Below are 19370 nucleotides of genomic sequence, written 5' to 3' on the forward strand. Positions count from 1 at the left end.
TCCAGTGACAGAAAGCCAGGGCAGCGACCTCCCATATGCCACAACACCATTAAGAATTCTTGACAAGGAAGCAGCCCTTCGGAGCTCTTAGCCCAAATACACAAAAAGGCCCCGCTCAGCTTGTCAATTGCCCTGATGACATGGGCAAGGTTGGGACACATATTTTTTTAAAAAAGGGCTTTTTGTGTGGACCTGTGATCAAAAACTGATATTCAACACACAAGGACCTCCTCCCTCAGAGGTCTCCACAGATAGTAAAGTAGTGAGGTTTTTTGGTAAGCAGAGTGAACAAAGCAGGACACGGGGATCAAACACTATCTTATCAGGGTCACAGACCAACTCAATTCACTAAAATCTACCACATTTGTATGTCTCTCCATGGTTATATGCTTTAGTCATTAGCTAATTCCAGTTTTCTTACAGGAAGTGTTTCTTGGTAAAGAATTTAGGGCTTTAAGTAGGGAAGAAATAGAAACATTTATTAAACCCTTAGCAACCGAAGTTTAATCATATCACATATACCACGATACACAAATAAATCAGATATACACAGATACCAATGCAGGCAACATTATTTTGCCCTCTTTTTGTGTTTAAGATTGAAGGCTCTACTAATGCCTTAAAAAACACAGAAGCTTCTTGAACATCCATCAGTTACCTGGAGGAATAAAAATGTTCCAAATGTTATTCATCAAAACTCTAGAAAAAGAGATGATTTCTCTCTTCAGTATTTAAAAATTGGTATCTAACTAATTTCATTTTGAACTAGGTTAGTAATCTAAGTCTTCTCCAACAAGCTCTTAAAACTCAAAGAATTTTATCTTCTAAATATAATAAAGACTTAAGTACACATTCAAACTGAAAATGGGAATTTATTTTTCTATTACACTTTTCTGGTGAAAAGGAGCTGACGGATTTTTTCCTTCTTATTTTCTTATAGCAAACATTGTCAGATTTTTTTTTAAAAAAAGCAAAATATAACAGAATTGTAGTTGAGAAGACTAATTTTATGTAAATGGTATTAATCACAGCTCAGTTAAAAGAACACTTGATATAGATTCGCTTCAGCAGATGACGTCAACTTTTCAATATTAGTATTTCTCATATAATTTCTGGGTGGCCTTGACATAGTTTTCCTCAACGTAATGTCTTCATTTTTTTTTTGCTCTAGAATTTCCTTGACTTAAAATAATGGCTTGAGGAAGATCACATGAGATTGAGAGGCTCTGTGCTATTTTTTAAATGTTGGGCAAAGTTCGGCTGATTGATATGTAATTCATTAAAATGAGCTGTATTTTCAGTGCCCTGGGCTCACACAACAGTTTGAGAGGTTCTGGTTCCTTTTGTAGCTGAGGAGCATAGAGTCCATTTTTCTACCAGCCCACAGAAGTTGCTGAAAAAGTCCAGGCAATAGATCACATTGAATCCTACTATTCAGAAGAGATTTGCATTTCATGGTATTGTCACAGGGTAGGTATTTCTTTGAGCAAGACTCATGTTTACCCAGTGTTAGAGGGAACATTGAATTTCATAACCATAGTCGCCTTTGTCTGTGAAAAGATTTTTAAATTTGCTGTGATCACTTCATTTCAATTTCATTTTCTTAGAGTCACGCATGCTCTGTGATCTAAGTTTCTTAAGTTCATTTCAAATCGGAGAAAAAAATTCAAGAGGATAAAAACAAGCACAAAGTAAACAAACGTATAATTTTGCCATTAAATTTTCTCCTGGATAACTCTGCAAATATTTCTTGTCGTTTCCATTCTGTTTCAACACTGCAGAACAATACAATCGTGGCTCAAAGGCGAAGCAATGTGCATATGAGTGACAAAACATGGAAACCAGAAAAGGAATATAAACGTAAATAAAACTTTTAAAATCCTAGTAATACAACCACCTTCTTCCTTACTTGTTGTTAATGTTCATTCCACATGAATTCACATTTTGGTTCCGGAAGGCCCTGCACCATAAGCCCCGATCACGAGGACCGCAATCTGTGGAGGGTCAAAGCGAGCCTGTTGCCAGTATGTACTGGTAGCAAACTTGCAGAATGCAGAATTAGAAGACTAATAAAAGTATATTCTGCTTATTTGTTTTCTGGATTCTGGGGACCTTGGAAATAGAAAAGGCTAAGAAACAGGGCATGCTTTTTTGAGGTTTCTTGGGCGGGGAAGTAGAAAAATAGGTGTTTTCCTTTGGGGCTTTTTTGTGGCTGAGAATGGTGAGGTTGCGATTTCTGAGAGCACGATTTTTCATTTTCCTCAGTCTTTAAGGGAGTGGTAGGCTTTGGCAGTCCGGCTGTTGACAAAATCTGTCTTCTTAAACTGAGCCTTTGGAGTAAGCAAACAGAAATGTGAAAGGTAACAACATTTTCACACGAGAAAATGGAGTTTTGAGTGATGTCTCGCCAGGGGCAGACAAGCGGGACATTACGATCTGGCTGTTTACTGCAACCCATACCCTTTTAGTGTTCTTACCTTCTTGTAGGCATTATGGAGCTCCGTGTGTGTCCACAGAGAATAGAGGAGAACAGAAGCAGCTTTACTTGCTTTGTTGGAGGCATAGCTGAAAAGAGGAAAAAGGCATTCCGAGATCAGTGAGAACGTGTCGGGCTTCTGGATGCTGTCTTTGGACGTTCCGTAAATCTTCTTTAACTGCTGTTGCTCGGTGGCCATCCACTAAGTCAGGCCACTCACCATGACAAGGGAATTAGATGGTGAGCCTTGAAGGCCAGGGGCCACAATGGGTTTAAAAAAAAAAAATTATTAAAAAAAAATCTTTTAAAACCACTAGCACAGGGCGCCTGGGTGGCTCGGTCGTTAAGCGTCTGCCTTCGGCTCAGGTCATAATCTCAGGGTCCTGGGATCGAGCCCCACATCGGGCTCCCTGCTCAGAAGGGAGCCTGCTTCTCCCTCCCACTCTCCCTGCTTGTGTTCCCTCTCTTGCTGTGTCTCTGTCAAATAAATAAATAAAATCTTTAAAAAACAAACAAATAAATAAATAAATAAAACCACTAGCACAGGCCAACAAATAGTTTATAGAGCATATTCCTGGTATTTATAAGGAATATATCCTTAGATTTCATAGATCCTTGATTTATAGAATACAATTTGTATATTTATATACACTATTTACATTTATTTTATATTACATTAATAAATAAAATTAAATATATATATATACACTATAGAAATGTATTTGTACATTTATAATGCATATATGTAGAATACAAATTCAGGAAAGCATGACTGAAAAATATATCTACCTCCTAGACTTAGTGACTCTACGAGTGTAAGAGTAATATTTTCAAGGTAATATAATAAATTCTTGTTGAAATATTTGTTAAAATAGCTTCAAAATTTCTTTGTTTTTGTATAAAGTGAATGGAAAATGCACTCCTGTTATAAATCCAAGTCACTACAGAATTGGACACTATATTTAGTTTTTTTCTTCAATTTTTTAAAAAGATTTTATTTATTTATTTGAGAGTGAGAGAGAGCAGAGGAGGGGCAGAGGGAGAAGGAGACTCCCCGTGGAGCAGGGAGGCTGACATGGGGCTGGAACCCAGGACCCTGGGATCATGACCTGAGCCGAAGGCAGACTCTTAACCAACTGAGCCGCCCAGGTGCCCCTCTTCTTTATTTTTTAAGTAATCTCTACACCCAACGTGGGGTTCAAACTCACAACCCTGAGATCAAAAGTCACATGTTCCACCCACTGAGCCAGCCACGTGCCCCGACACTATACTTAGTTTTTGATGTTTTGCTTTCAAATTTGTCCTAAAACAAGGTGAGTGGGGGGGATGAGGTAACTGGGTGATGGGCATTAAGGAGGGCACTGAAGTAATGAGCACTGGGTGTTATACACAACTGATGAATCACTGAACTCTACCCCTGAAACTAATAATACATTATATGTTAATTAAATTGAATTTAAATAAAAAACAAAACAAAAAGTTTGTCCTAAACATCCTGTTTCTGGCTAAGGATCTATGGTTTCTTAGAACTCTTTCCCTTCCATCACCTGAACTAGCACACGGCTGGATTTTTTCTTTTTAACAAGAAACAAAGATCTAATTTTTCATATCATAGAAGGTTATAAACAGGCAACCATGAACAGAAAATGCAATACTGTATGGAAAAGCACATCCTGAGTTCATTCATTAGCTAAAAGCCTTTCTCTTCCATGCCAGCCTTGCATTAAGAATAAGTCGAATTAGCACTTTACAGATTTTTTTTAGTACTTCATGGACTTTTCAAAGTCACCTGCTAATACTGAAGTACTAATAAATCCATGAAAGCTATGGGTCTCTAATATTTAAAATTGGAAAATGTTTTTGAATTACAAGGGTTTTATATCACAGTTTCTTTATAAGTTGGTTGTTTGGCAGTTGGAAATCATTTATTCAAAGAAAAAAATGCTATAAATCGCAACGGATTTCCAGTCTAGCCCCTAAATTACAGGTCAGCTATACAACACTCTAGCAAGGAAGGAACAGCAGGCACAATGGTAGAAGCTCCTTTTGATTTTTTTTTTTTTTTTTGAGACAGGGCAAATGGACACTCAGGGCAAAAAAGAACAGAGTAGCACATCCCCATATGTTACTAAGCTATAAGAAGTTTCCAAAAGTGAGGGCATATTCTCATGCACTGCTTATGCCTGAATACTCAAATAATTAAAATCATATGGTCTTACGGACATTTGCTTATAAGCACGGATGACTACTTGAAATAGTCATTTCTGTTCTAGAGCAATCATTCAATCTTTCCATAAAGATTGAGCAACTGCTCTCTGCCAGACTCTGGGGGCAGGTGAATATGCTGACGTGGGGAACTGACATTCCATCCAGGGCTCCTTTTAATCCTGACTCTGAATATGGTCTTCCTTCCCCATGAGGTCTGCCAGAGTGGGGCTGCAGAGCACAAGGGCCTGCCTGAATGGGGCTGTGGGGAAGGAGATGTGTGTTTACTCCAGGACACCAGAGACCGCTGTGCTTTCCCGTGGGGCCAAGCACACATCTGTCTACCAGGGGTAAAGTCCGTTTGCTTTACAACTCATTAGAATTGGGGTATAACATTTCATCTCTTTCTTAGTTGTTTACAAAAGTAACTTGTATTTAACAAGTCAAACAATTCAGAATTGTATAAAGAGAAAAAGATGCCCTCTTTGGATTCCATGCCTCTAAATTAACTAATAGTAATAATTTCGTTACACAAGGTTTTTCATTCTCTTTATCACCTTTTTTTTTTTTTTAAGTGGGGAAAAATTAAAGACACAGAAGTAGGGATGTAGGATTACTTCTATACATTAGGCCTTCTATTCTCAAAAGGGAATAAGAGATGGAAGAGATGTTATAGAGAAAACCAAGAAAGCAAGAATTTCTGATTATGTTGTCTCCTACTTCTTGTATTATCCCTGCTTCTTCTAAGCCACCTGGGGCGACACTGACTCCAGATCTAAGTGAGGAAAGGGGCAGTCCCTGTCCCTAGGACTCCCACTTTGCCTACGTTTTGCTGGTTTTAAATCACAGCTGTGGCTCTGGGAAATAAATTAATTCATTAGGTTGATAAAAGGCTGGAGTGTACTACCCAGGGAAACTACTGAGTTTGACTATCTGGATATTTTAGAAGTGAATGGGCAACGATTTGGCTTGGAGAATTCAGTTTTTCACTTGCTTGATTATCAAGGATTGAACCAGAAGATCTGGCCCAACTTTACAATCTCGTTTTTTGGGCATAATACCCATGGTACTCAATGTGTGTTGAAATTTACATATGGGAGTGGTGGTGAGGAATGAGGAGACAGCCAACAGGCAGATACTATAGGACTCACACATCGCCTGAGCTGATGGTCATGATTTTTTGCAGGCCTCCAGTGTTTAGAAGATCCCGTGCATTCTGGTAACTATTCTGGATCATATTGTTCAGAGTGTAGCAGGCAGAGGCTGTAGTCTCAATAAGAAGATCAGTACTCGGGACTGTGTCAGGAATTATGGAAACCAAATCCGGTAGAGTTTCTTTGGCTATAAAATGAAAAAAATCAACACTTGATTAGAAGGACTGTCCCTTAATCTCAAGATCCCAATACATTTTGGGTAAAGAACATTTTTTTTTAAAGATTTTATTTATTTATTTGACAGAGAGAGACAGCGAGAGAGGGAACACAAGCAGGGGGAGTGGGAGAGGGAGAAGCAGGCTTCCCACTGAGCAGGGAGCCTGATGCGGGGCTCGATCCCGGGACCCCGGGATCATGACCTGAGCCGAAGGCAGACGCTTAACTGACTGAGCCACTCAGGCGCCCTGGTAAAGAATATTTTAAAAAGAAACACAACTGGTTAATGAACATATGGAAAGATATAATCTCTGATACTCAAATTTAAAAAAGATTTTTTAAAAGATGATATTCTTTTTTTTTAAAAGATTTATTTGATAGGGAGAGAGTGCATGTGGGTACACATGCCTGTGAGTGGGGAGAGGGGCGGAGGGAGAGGGAGAATCTCCAGCAGACTCTCATGCTGAGCCGATCCCATGACCCTGAGAGAATGACCTGAGCTGAAATCAAGAGTTGGATGCTCTGGGGCGCCTGGGTGGCTCAGATGGTTAAGCGTCTGCCTTCGGCTCAGGTCATGATCCCAGGGTCCTGGGATCGAGCCCCACATCGGGCTCCTGGCTCAGCGGGGAGCCTGCTTTTCCCTCTGCCTCTGCCTCTTCCCCTGCTCATGCTCTCTTTATCTCTGTGTCTCAAATGAATAAATAAAATCTTTAAAAAAAAAAAAAAAAAAAAAGAGTTGGATGCTCAACCAACTTAGCCACCCAGGCGCCCTGAAAAAGATGATATTCTGTGCTCAGTACATTGGAAATCTTTTGATAGAAATGACAATGACAATCTGACAGAAGTGTGAAGAATTAAAAAAATTTTCACATTGTTTGATTCAGTAATTCCACTTCTGGAAATTCATCCTAAAGACATTACTTTTAAAAACAGAAAAAGCTTTATGCAGAGGCTCTTATAAGTAAAAAATTATAAAAAGCCTAAATAACTCAACAGGAATATGATTATCTAAAACACATCTGCCAAGATTATGTATCCCAAAAATATTTACGAAACATGTATAACAAGAAAATACTTATGTTAGTATTCTGTGAGAAAATTCAGTACAGTTATTTATAAAGAATATATAACATTTGGAAAAAAAATATTCAAAAGAAACCTGAGAAGAAATACATTAAAATATTAATAGGACTTGTTTTTCTATAATACTATTGATGGTGACTTAAAAATTTTTAAAAAATTATCTGTACTGCTTAGTTTCTTCAATGTACAAATAATACTTTTTTTTTTTTTTAAAGATTTTATTTATTTATTTGACAGAGGGAGAGATAGCGAGAGCGGGAACACAAGCAGGGGGAGTAGGAGAGGGAGAAGCAGGCTTTCCGCCGAGCAGGGAGCCCAATGTGGGGCTCGATCCCAGGACCCTGGGATCATGACCTGAGCCGAAGGCAGATGCTTAACGACTGAGCCACCCAGGTGCCCCAAATAATACTATCATTTAAAAAAGAAAAAAAAACCCCACTATTTCAAATTTATCTTTTCACCTTCTATGTAAGTTCTTGGTTGTAGGGTTTTAATTTGGCTTTTTTTGTGGTAACAAAAGAGGTATTAATATTTGATGATTTGATTATAACTTGTCAAATATATTGGTATATATTTTAGGCAATATGAATTTATACTGGATTTTTTGCAATAATTCTTTTCATGTATGTTTTCTTTTTCTCTTACTACTTTGGACTCTTCTTAAATGATTGAGAGCATGCTCCTACTGCTCCTCACAACTCTTCAATACAGTGTTGTGTTTATCATGGTTGTATAACAAATACTTCTGCCTAATTTTATTGTTTCTTCATCTGAGTTTATGTGTCACGATGAACTGCACTCCTCTCTAGGGCACTGCATTGTAATTAGTCATGGGCCTGTCTGAATTCCAAAGGGGGCTATGGGTTCCTTGAAGACAATTATCATATTCATTTCTGGACTTCCAGCATCGATCACTATGCCTAAAACGGAGAGGGATGCAATAAAAGGAACTGAGCAACTATCATCCTTTGATAATACGTGGACATGATTGACAGGAAAGACACACCTTCTGCTCAAAGACCTGAACTCTGGCTTTGACTCTCATTGAAACATCATGGCCCAGTGTTCAGAGCTCAGAGCTCAGCCTCTGAAGTCACACTTCTTCAGTTTCAGTCCTGTCTCTGCCACTCAGTGGCTGTGTGGTCTGGCCAAGCTACTTAACCTCTCCATGCTGCATTTTCCTAACCTGTAAAATGGGGGAATAACAGTATCTACTTCAAAGAGTTGGTAATATATATACATACATAATTGCATACACATAACCTAGGAAAGAAAATAGGCAAAAGAAACCTGAGAAGAAAGAGCATAGGTATGTATACATACATACACACATAACTGGGTCTGGATAAATATATTTATTCTGGGACAATTAAAATGGGATCTTTAATAGTGATATATAAAATTAAAGGCCTTATCATCATATTGGAGGGTTAGAGCTCAATGTCATATTGTTGAGGGAGATTTTATTTAATCTTTAAGTTCAATGCCTTAAAAAGTCAAGACATTAGTTGGATGTCTGAAAACATCTGTAACTATGAGTAAATGGGAATTGAGAATCTCAAGATGTGTCCAAATACTTCCTTATAAATACATTATTTTATCTGATCCTTGTAAAATCACTGTGACGTAGTGACTGAATGACTAGCCAAGGTGGTGTGTGTAACAAAGTGGCACTGTAGGACGCAGATCCGCTGTCCTCTGCATGAGATCTATTATTCTGTCACCATACCAAGTGTGCCTATCTTTAAATTTGTAAGAAAATATAAGTTTTTTAAAAAGATTTTATTTATTTATTTGAGAGAGACAGTGTGTGTGCACGAGCAGGGGTGAGGGGCAGAAGGAGAAGCAGACTCCCCACTGAGCAGGGAGCCCGATGCGGGGCTCAATCCCAGGACCCTGGGATCACGACCTGACCCAAAGGCAGACGCTTAACCAACTGAGCCACCCAGGCGCTCCAATAAAACGTAAGTTTTAAGTTTATTTCTGTAAATCTGAGTAATATGTGAGGATTTCATTCCAGGTCAACATATGGAAAGTTTTAGTCTAGAAGTCTCTCATGAGAATGCGATTCATGTATTTCAAACTGATTTTCATTTATTCCTGGCTATGAATACTCTGAATCAAGATGGGTCCTGTCACTCAAATTGTGTATCTGACATAAAGCTGATTTGGAATTTAAAAATTGCATTTATCTTGCAGAAGCCTCTTCTCGATACTGTCTTTGAAATGAGAGGAGCTTTATCAGGGGATCATCTTATGAAAGCATGGGGCTACACAGAAGCAAACCCATAATTATATGGTCAATTAATCTTTGACAAGGGAGGTAAGAATATGCAATGGGAAAATACCCGTCTGTGCAACAAATGGTGCTGGGAAAACTGGACAGCAACATGCAAAAGAATGAAACTGGCCCACCTCCTTACACCATATGCAAAAATAAGATCGATTAAGGACTTCAGTGTGAGACCTGAAACCATAAAATTCCTAGAAGAGAGCACAGGCAGTAATTTGTCTGACATCAGCTGTAGCAACATTTTCCTAGACATGTCTCCTGAGGCAAGGGAACCAAAGCAAAAGTAAACTACTGGGACTACATCAAATGAAAAAGCTTCTGCTCAGCAAAAAACAACCAGCAAAACTAAAAGATAACCTACTGAATGGAAGGAGATAGTTGTAAATGACATATCTGATAAAGGGTTATTATCCAAAATATATGAAGAACTTATACAACTCAACACCCATAAAACAAATAATCCAATTAAAAAATGAGCAGAAGACAAGAACAGATGTTTCTCCAAAGAAGACAGATGGCCAACAGACACATGAAAAGATGCTCATCATCACTTATCATCAAGAAAATGCAGATCAAAGCCACAATGAGATATCACCTCACACCCGTCAGATGTCTAAAATAAAAAAAAAACTCAAGAAACAACAAGTGTTGGCAAGAATATGGAGAAAAACGAACCCTCGTACACTGTTGGTGGGAATGCAACCCGGTGCAGCCACTGTGGGAGACAGTATGGAAATTCTTCAAAAAATTAAAAATAGGACTACCCTACCATCTAGTAATTGCACTACTGGGTATTTACCCAAAGAATACAAAAACACTAATTCAAAGGGATACATGCACCACTATGTTTACTGCAGCATTATTTACAGTAGCCAAATTATGGAAGCAGCCCAAATACCCATGGATAGATGAGTAGATAAAGAAAATGTGGTGTGTGTGTGTGTATATATGCATTATATGGAATATTATTCAGCCATTAAAAAAAGAAAGAAATCTTGTCATTTGCAACAACATGGTTGGAGCTAGAGAGTGTAACACTTAAGTGAAATAAGTCACTCAGGGAAAGACAAATACCGTATGATTTCACTCATATGTAGATTTTTTTTAAAAAAAGATTTTATTTATTTGAGAGAGAGAGAGCACAAGCAGGGGTAACAGCAGAAGGAGAGGAGGAGCAGTCTCCCTGTTGAACAGGGAGCCCGATATGGGGCTCAATCCCAGGACCCCAGGATCATGACCTGAGCCGAAGGCAGGTACTTAATTGACTGAGCCACCTACGTGTCCCTCATATGTAGAATTTAAGAAACAAAATAAACAAAGGGAAAAAAAAGGCAATCCAAAAAACAGACTTTTAATTATAGAGAACAAACTGATGTTTACCAGAGGGGAGGTAGGTAGGGGGGGATGCATGAAACAGGTGAAGGGAATTAAGAGTACACATACTGTGATGAGCACTGAGTACTGTATAGAATTGTTGAATCGCTACATTGTACACCTGAAATGAATATAACACTGCATGTTAACTACACCAGAATTAAAATTTTAAAAATTGCAAAGAATCTAATAAAGATGATCTCATTAGAATTTTATGGATAAAAACCTCACTACAATAATAGGTTCCAAAAAATAAATTGAACAAAACTATACTTTTGGTGCAAAGTACTTCATTAGTGAGAGGATTTGGATCAGGCTGGTCATAATAAATCCTGATGTGACTGTACCATAATGGTCCTTTGGACCTATTCCATAATAAAGGAGAAGGCCAGACCTATTTAACAAAACACTGGTCCTCCCTGTAACGTTCAGTGGGCATCACCTACAATTTACATGGCACTTTAATTAAGAGGACCACTAAAATGACAAACCGGAATACAGACATTTGAATAGAAACTTTCCTCTCTCTTTCCCTCTCTCCCTTCCTTCCCTTCCTTCTTTCCATTCGTTTCTTTCCATTTTATGTTTTTACAGGCTAGTGACAAAAATACACGTTATACATGTTACACACATGTCATACGCATGTTACAAAAGAGGAACTATTAGAGATTGAGGAGACTAATATTGCTGCAGGGGCAATCAAGACATTCTCCTAGGTTTGGCCAAAAGTTGGAAATCAGGACTGAGACAAACTTGAGTACACATTACCACAGTCTCTAAAACATGCCTGAAATGTAGTGAAAAATTTATCCAAAGTTCAGTGATTCTATATCATTTAGTTTGCTTTTGTTAAAATTAACTCTGATTAGCCACTAGATGTTGTATGATCCAATTTTAATATCATTTATTTATCTTTCTGTTTGTCTAAACTTTTATGTCCATAGGCATAGAGAGATGTCTGGAATAATATTCAACTAAGGGTAACAATGGTTGTTTTCTGAGTGGTAAGAGGAAGTATTTTTGCTTTATTTGTAGTGCTTTTCTTAATTGCTTGAATTTTTAAAATGAGCATAGGTCTTTTAAAAAAAATTGAAGTTGTTCTTTAATAAAACCATCCAAAACAATGATTTTCCATTTACCTAGGTCTGGTTAAAAGTGACAAATATGGGATGAGAAGTCACATTGTTAAGCCATTAAAAATTAAGAGGAAAAAAAGTGTAATTATTCTAATTACCAAGGTGAGCCAAGAAAATTTCAGATGTAATGTATCAAAGCCAGAACTCACTCAAAGTAGGCAAACAAAGAAAATAAATAAACATTAAGTATAGTGAAATGTAAAAAACACCTTCTCTCTGCTAAGGCCATTTTCTCCTCAACTGAAGAATTAAATAGAGGGTTTATATATATATTAAAAAAGAAAAAAAAAAAAAAAAAAAAGGAAAGTGTGGGGCTACACTTGTATCTTCCCAACAGTTAGAAGATGGTAGAACATGGGAACAACAGCATTTCTGCCCTGAAGGCATGTGTAGAACGCGTCCAGGGCGGTTACCTCCATCAGCCCTGTTTAAAGATGGAGTCAACATTTCCTTTGGGGAAAAAAAAAAAGTCAAAGGATGATACACCTGATTCAAGTGCAGCACAAAAGTCCACAAAGGACAATGAGAACACTTTCATAATTTTCAGAGTGCCTAGGGCAAGGTTTCTTTTAGATTCATGAAAAATTTCCAGGCTCTCTCTATATTTATAATGGGCAGGAAACCATTGCATGAAACCACCTCTCCAATATTGTGTGGCTGGCTGGCTTTGGAAATGACATTAAAACATAACCACAGACTTCAGTATCTCTGGTGCTGTGTGTCTGTGTGTGTATTCCAAATTAACCCAATCCCCTAAAACCAAACAAAAATTTGTCTATAATTTTAGTGGAATTTTGTGAAAAACTGAACTTCGAGTTGTCAGGAATGACTAATTTATGGAGCATCATTAGGAAGCATGACTGATTTTGGTGTTAACCTTCCTATTATCTCATTTTATAGTTTTTGACCTGATTCACATTTATCAGACATTTCTGTGTATAAAGCAAATGAACAAAACATTGTATTATTTGATAGTGTAACATAGTTATCTTTGTCAATAATAGACTCTCAAAAAAACGAGCAAATGTTTCAATGTATTCATTGTAAAACCACCTATGCCAAATTTTTTTTTAATTTTTAAAATTTTTTATTTAAATTCAATTTAGTTAACATATAGTGTATTATTAGTTTCAGGGGTAGAATTCAGTGATTCCTCAGTTGCATATCTCATCAAGTGCCCTCCTTAATGCCCACCACCCAGTTATCCCATCCCCACCCACCTCCCCTCGAGCAACCCTCAGTTTGTTCTCTATAGTTAGGAGTCTCTTATGGTTTGCTTCCCTCTCTGTTTTTATCTTATTTTTCCTTTCCTTCCTTTATGTTCATGTGTTTTGTTTCTTAAATTCCACATATGAGTGAGATCATATGATAACTGTCTTTCTCTGACAGACTTATTTCGCTTAGCATAATCCCCTCTAGTTCCATTCACATCGTTGCAAATGTATGCCGAATTCAATATATATTGTGACTCCTCCTTCTTGTCTTTTTGCATGTCCATCCATTTTTTTCTAGTGCAACAGGGACCAAGCTTCTAAAATGAGGACTGCTGTGTGTATATTTTCAATGTTTTAGAAGAGCAGTGCTTAAGCAGGTTGAACTAACTGCACGGGTTAAAAAGACCCCTGACCGCACAGCCAATGGCTGAAAAACATCAGACGTGTTACCTACCTTGTTAATTATAATTAGGTCTAAAATTTTTCTTCTGCAGTAATTCAAACAAAAAAATGCTGGATATTAAGAAAAATCCTATTTGAGACCCAGGGAGAAAGCCTACCTGGATGCCTGGGTGCAAAGGCCAGGTCTATTTCTCACATTTCGCTCCTTTTGTCATTTTCAGTTCGTCATTGTAGAAAACATGATAAAGACAATGGTTCCCTGCCTTTGTATTTTCAATATGTATTCACGACATCGAGACACGTTTGTTGACTTACCAATTTCATTCTGCAGAGAAAGATTCCGAGACAAATTTCTCAGCAGGGAGACTGCCGTCTTTTTCACACTTGGATCACCAACATGCAGCATCTTGCGGGTGTGCTGAAGGCCATTTTCCTTCTGGACAACTGTCTGAGCTACTGACGTCGGCATCTGTTGCATGAGACATGTCTTATCAGTACTATTGCCTTTTGACTTCACGCTAATATTAAATTTCTGTAGATTATTAGAGACTGAGCAAGATGTTTTGAAAACTAAGGCTGTGATGAAACTAGTCTGAAGATATTTCCTTTAAATTCTTATGTTTTCAGGGGCGGCTGGGTGGCTCAGTTCGTTAAGTGTCTGCCTTTGGCTCAGGTCATGATCCTGGGGTCCTAGGAGTCTGCTTCTCCCTTTCCTTCTGCCCCTCTCCCTGTTCATGCTCTCTCTGTCTCTCTCAAATAAATAAATAAAATTTAAAAAAAAATTCTTATTACATTTTCAATTTTATTACAGGATAAAAACAGCTTATTTGGTATTTTTAAATAGAACACTGGATTTGGTTAGTTTCTATGTTTTTGCATGTTTATAAATAAAATGGGCCTGTCTTTTCCTTTATTTCCTCTTTATTCCCATTTTCAGCTCAGCATTGTGAAAAGGATATAAGGATGATGTTTTAGAATCAAACACTAGTGTCATGAAATTAGTTGCATAATGTTTTCCCTTTTTCTATTTTCTTGAACTATTGGTTTAATACAAGAATAATCCCAACTTTGTGGGCCTCGTGGAATTTACCTATAAAGACAACTGAGCTGAGAAAAATTTTAAAGGGAGATGTCTTTAATATTTCAGCATATTTGCTCGCTGTTGCTTTGGTCACCTTCCTGCTCACATTTTGGCATTTTACATATTTTAATAAACTTATTCATTTCTAAGAAGTCAGCTTATTCTGAAAGAGATATTGGGCTTTTAAAGAAAAGAATGTATGGCTAGTTAGATTTAATTTTACATTCTCAATCAGAGGTTGTATGTGCAAATCATATTTGGAATCAGGCTGGCCACCTACTTTCAGGGGGTCTGAGTACTGACCAGAACCTTCCTAGCATCAATAAACTTCTAATACTGGGGTCTCAGCTTGTATCTAAAACTTTATAGATTTGTATTTGAAGCTAACTTGAGGCCACCTGCCAGAAATTCCTAAAATTCTTGACCATTCTTCAGGGTGTCTATCTTCTCTGTTTCTCTTATCTAAACACTGCTTATTTCCCCCACCTCCTGCAGACTGCTCTCCTTACATTCTCCACTATACTTTTTAGAACAGGGGTTCTTAATATAGGGCCCAGGATAGGTTTCAGGGAGGGGACAGGAGGTCCTTAAAACTGTTTCAGTATTGGGGCACCTGGCTGGCTCAGTTGGTGGAGCCTGCGGCTCTTGATCTTTGAGTTGCGAGTTTGAGCCCCACTTTGGGTATAGAGATTACTTAAAAATTAAAAAAAAATCGGGGGCGCCTGGGTGGCTCAGTCGTTAAGTGTTTGCCTTCGGCTCAGGTCATGATCCTGGGGTCCTGGGATTGAGCCCCGTATCGGGCTCCCTGCTCGGCGGGAAGTCTGCTTCTCCCTCTCCCACTCCCCCTGCTTGTGTTCCTGCTCTTGCTCTCTCTCTGTCAAATAAATAAATAAAAATCTTAAAAAAAAAAAATTGTAAAAAACAAAAGAAAGCCTATTTTTGTGTTTATAATAAACTTTCTCAGGGAAAGGATATATAACTTTTATTAGATACTCAAAGTGTCTACAACTCCAAAGAAGTTTAATAATCACTATTTTAGAATGTTTTATTGTAAACAAGCTACACTTTGTCTTTCACTAACTTGCAGAGCACTCCATTAAACTATTTGCTCCATTCTGAGAAGAATCCTTCCTCTGTAGCCATCCAGAGAGGAGGCTATTTATTCTCTACCACTCCTGTGACTTGGGCACAGAGGCAAGTTAGCATTCCTTTCTCTTCCCAATGGCCTGTCTAGATAAATGTCTTCCCTCATATGCAAAAGCTCTGCTCTTGAGTCACTGTCATCCAGCTCTATCATCTACATAGAGTTTCCTTTGTCATCTCAAGGCCTACTGGTCCTTTCCCAACATCCACTAGAGGCTTCAGAGCCTGGCTCAGAGCCTTCTCCACCTCCCATTCACTGTAGATGACCACATCATAGTTCCTAGACTTCCTAAATGTCACTGACCTTCATCTCTCCCCTACATCAGGCATTCACTTCCATGGTCATACAGAACCTGTATTCACCCCAAAATACCTTGATTCTGAAAACATAAACTCCAATGTTAGACTCTGAACACAACTTCCTCTTCTCTTTGTTCTCTCTCCCTCACTCCTACCATACTTCTTCTTCAGCCTCATCAAGAACTCCAGTGCCTTTATCTCACCTTTACTCCCCACACCTCAAGTTGTCAATCCTCTTCTGCCTTACCTTTCTTTCTTATTTAGACTAAGGTACATGAACCAACACATCAAAAACCATCTTTCAATACCCTTAACTCTCTTATCATTCCAGCTATTTCTACCCACCCATTAAAACTGCAAAACTCGTTTTATACCTGGCCACCAAATACTGCTAGAGTAAATAGTGCATTTGTGGAATGATTTTTCTGCAAATGTATGGTCTCCAGTCTTCACTAGAAACCAAATGTTGCCAGTCAACTTGCTGTTTTTCCAATGCCCGTTGGGGCTTCAAAGCCTTACTCCAGAATGATCCTCTTAAAATTTAATCTGATTATGTTCCACCTCAGGATTAAGCTGTGTAATGACCCTCCACTGTCTCCAGAAGGTTCAGATGTCTTCATATGGCCTGGCATCCACTTTCCTCTCTTTCCTTATCATTACTCCCTAATTCTCTAGGTTACAACTATACCAAACTGCTATTTCTTCTATTAGAACATAAGCTCCTTTAAAGGAGGACATGGATCTTATCCATCCCTTTTTCCCCCCTCAGGGTCTTGTATGGTGCCTAGAACATGAGAGGTCCTATGTAAATGTTTACTGAACTATATGAATAATATGTTATCGAGTTTTCCTAAAGATTTACTATCATCTCAGGAGATCAAGATGGAGTAAAAAGTCACAAGATTTTATTTCTTAAAATTTTTAAGACATAAGATGCTTTTAAAATTAAAAATCTTGCTTTGTATGTATAACATACTATACCACCTAATGATATATTCTTATATATAATAAAGCACTTTGATGTTAGCATATAAAAAAGATCATTGAAACATACAAGTCCTGATGAAGTCTGGATCCTCAAATGATGTTTAATCAACCAGGGGAAAGCACAGTATATTAGTCTTCTGATTCATTGAGGGAAATGAGAAAGTCCGAAGTGAGATGCCCTTTACAATTTGCTCAAAAAGGAAAGTAAACAGTCAGATTTACCAAACAGAGATTTTTGTATTCCAGCTCCAGGGAATATGTGAGAATGACTATTAATTAGTTGGTCAGCTATTTGCAAATAGCACTTCTAGTTCATATTGTCGTGATTACTAATGAGGTTTTAAGCACCTCTTCAAATGTTTATTGGCCATTTCTATATTATCATTTGTGAAGGGCTTGTTCAAGTCTCTTGCCCATTTTTCTATTGGGTTACCTTATGATTGTTAACTTGATGAGTTTTTTTTATATTTCCTAGACAATCTTTGTTACTTATATATGTCGCAAAAATCTTTTTCTACTCTGTGGTTTGCCTTTTTACTATCTTAACAATGTCTTTTGATAGCATAACAGCATAAGTTAATTTTAATGTAGTCAATTTATAAAATACATACTTTATAGTACTTTTTGTGTCCACTTTAAAAAAATCTTCCCCTAGGGGAACCTGGGTGGCTCAGATGGTTAAGCATCTGCCTTCGGCTCGGGTCATGATCCCAGGGTCCTGGGATCAAGCCCCACGTCTGGCTCCTGGCTCAGCAGGGAGCCTGCTTCTCCCTCTGCCTCTCCCCCTGCTCGTGCTCTCTCTCTCTCTATGCCTCCAATGAATAAATAAAATCTTTAAAAAAAAAAAAATCTTCCCCTATTCCCAGGTCATGAAGATCTTCCACAAGCTTTATTGTCTTGTCTTTCATATTTAAATCTCATCGCTGTTAGAACTTGTTTTCTAGTAAGGTGTGAGGGTAAGGGATATGTTTTGTTTTTTTTTCCAACAGATATTAAATACTTTTAAAGTGTTTGGAGGGAGCCTGAGTGGCTCAGTTGGTTAAGCGACTGCCTTCAGCTCAGGTCATGATCCTGGACTCCAGGGATCAAGAGTGATGCACTGGGCTTCCTGCTCAGTGGGGAGTCTGCTTCTCCCTGTGACCCACCCCCCTCTCACGCTCTCCCTCTCTCATTCCCTCTCTCTCAAATGAATAAATAAAATCTTTAAGAAAATAAAATAAAGTGTTTTAGAAATTTGAAAAGTGCGTATTTCAATGACTTTTAACTTTGGCTATATGATGTTTAACTTATTTCTATTGATACATAACTGACACATAACACTGTAATAGTTTTAGGTGTAAAACATAATGATTTGATATACCTATATACTGCAAAATAATTACAATAAGTTAATATTCATCACTGCACATGATTACAACTTTTTTTCTTCTTATGATGAGAACTTTTAAGATTTATTGTCCTAGTAACTTTCAAATATACAATACAGTATTGTTACGTGTAGTCACGATGCTGTGCATTATATCTTCGGGACTTACTTATCTTCTAATTGAAAATTTGTACCTTAATCTTTTCTTTTTTTGTACCTTAATCTTTTGATTTCTGTACTTACAGAGTTTGCTAAATGGGTAAATATTATTAATTCTTTCTCTTTCCTTACTTATTATTAGAATGACCACTATATCTAAACCAATAAAGTTTAATACTGACTAGAAATTACTGTCATAATTTTATACTTAAATTACATAACCAATCTTTTAGGAAGCTACTCATTTCAGTTTAGGTTCTTTGCCATTTCAGGCACATGGCCATCAACTGCTCAGCGCTATCTCAGTTATGAACACAAGGTTAATGGACTGGATGTTTTCTGAAACTATTTTAAATGCTTTGCTTTTCGTGTTTTCCTATTCAATGATTCTTTTTAGAAATTATAAGAACAAGTATTTCTTATCATACAATTTAAGCATAACAAAATTAGGAAAAGTAATAATTAGAAAGGATATATATGTCAAAATTTTAATAAAAAGCATCTTGTAACTTAAAAGAACATTTCACTGTCTCATGGTGCTAATGATTTTCTCCTATAAATCTCCAGTCAAATTAAACTCTAACAGCTTGAGTACAGATTCATACCAGTTCAGTGTAGGCTTCCTTTCAGGGGACCAGACTGGTTTAACGTTAGGTATGATTTTAAATGCCTTGACACAATTAGGACAGTTATGAGGATATCTCCAATGCTTGGACTCCTTTTGGACTTGGAATCTCCTAGTACCTTAGATTTCTGTTTATGTGTTTATCCCAGTTAGATT

The 19370-nt window shown here is 37.6% G+C and overlaps 1 protein-coding gene across 2 annotated transcripts in view; it reads right to left on the reverse strand.

Annotated features, from left to right (window-relative positions):
• Nucleotides 1–458: 458 nt before the first annotated feature.
• Nucleotides 459–19370, reverse strand: part of PKP2 (plakophilin 2) — a 93101-nt gene continuing 74189 nt past the window's right edge. The window contains exons 10-13 of one of the 2 annotated variants that reach the window (XM_078075876.1): nt 13869–14022; nt 5833–6022; nt 2478–2565; nt 2126–2330 (exon numbers count right to left, since the gene is read on the reverse strand). In XM_078075876.1, coding sequence (XP_077932002.1) covers nt 2262–2330; nt 2478–2565; nt 5833–6022; nt 13869–14022 — 501 coding nt within the window. In that variant the 3' untranslated portion in view covers nt 2126–2261. Of the gene's footprint in view, nt 2331–2477; nt 2566–5832; nt 6023–13868; nt 14023–19370 lie in introns of both variants that reach the window. The other variant, XM_078075877.1, reaches the window with a different exon arrangement.

The sequence above is a fragment of the Halichoerus grypus genome, chromosome 6 (genome assembly GCF_964656455.1).
Source record: "Halichoerus grypus chromosome 6, mHalGry1.hap1.1, whole genome shotgun sequence".
Lineage (NCBI taxonomy): Eukaryota > Metazoa > Chordata > Mammalia > Carnivora > Phocidae > Halichoerus > Halichoerus grypus.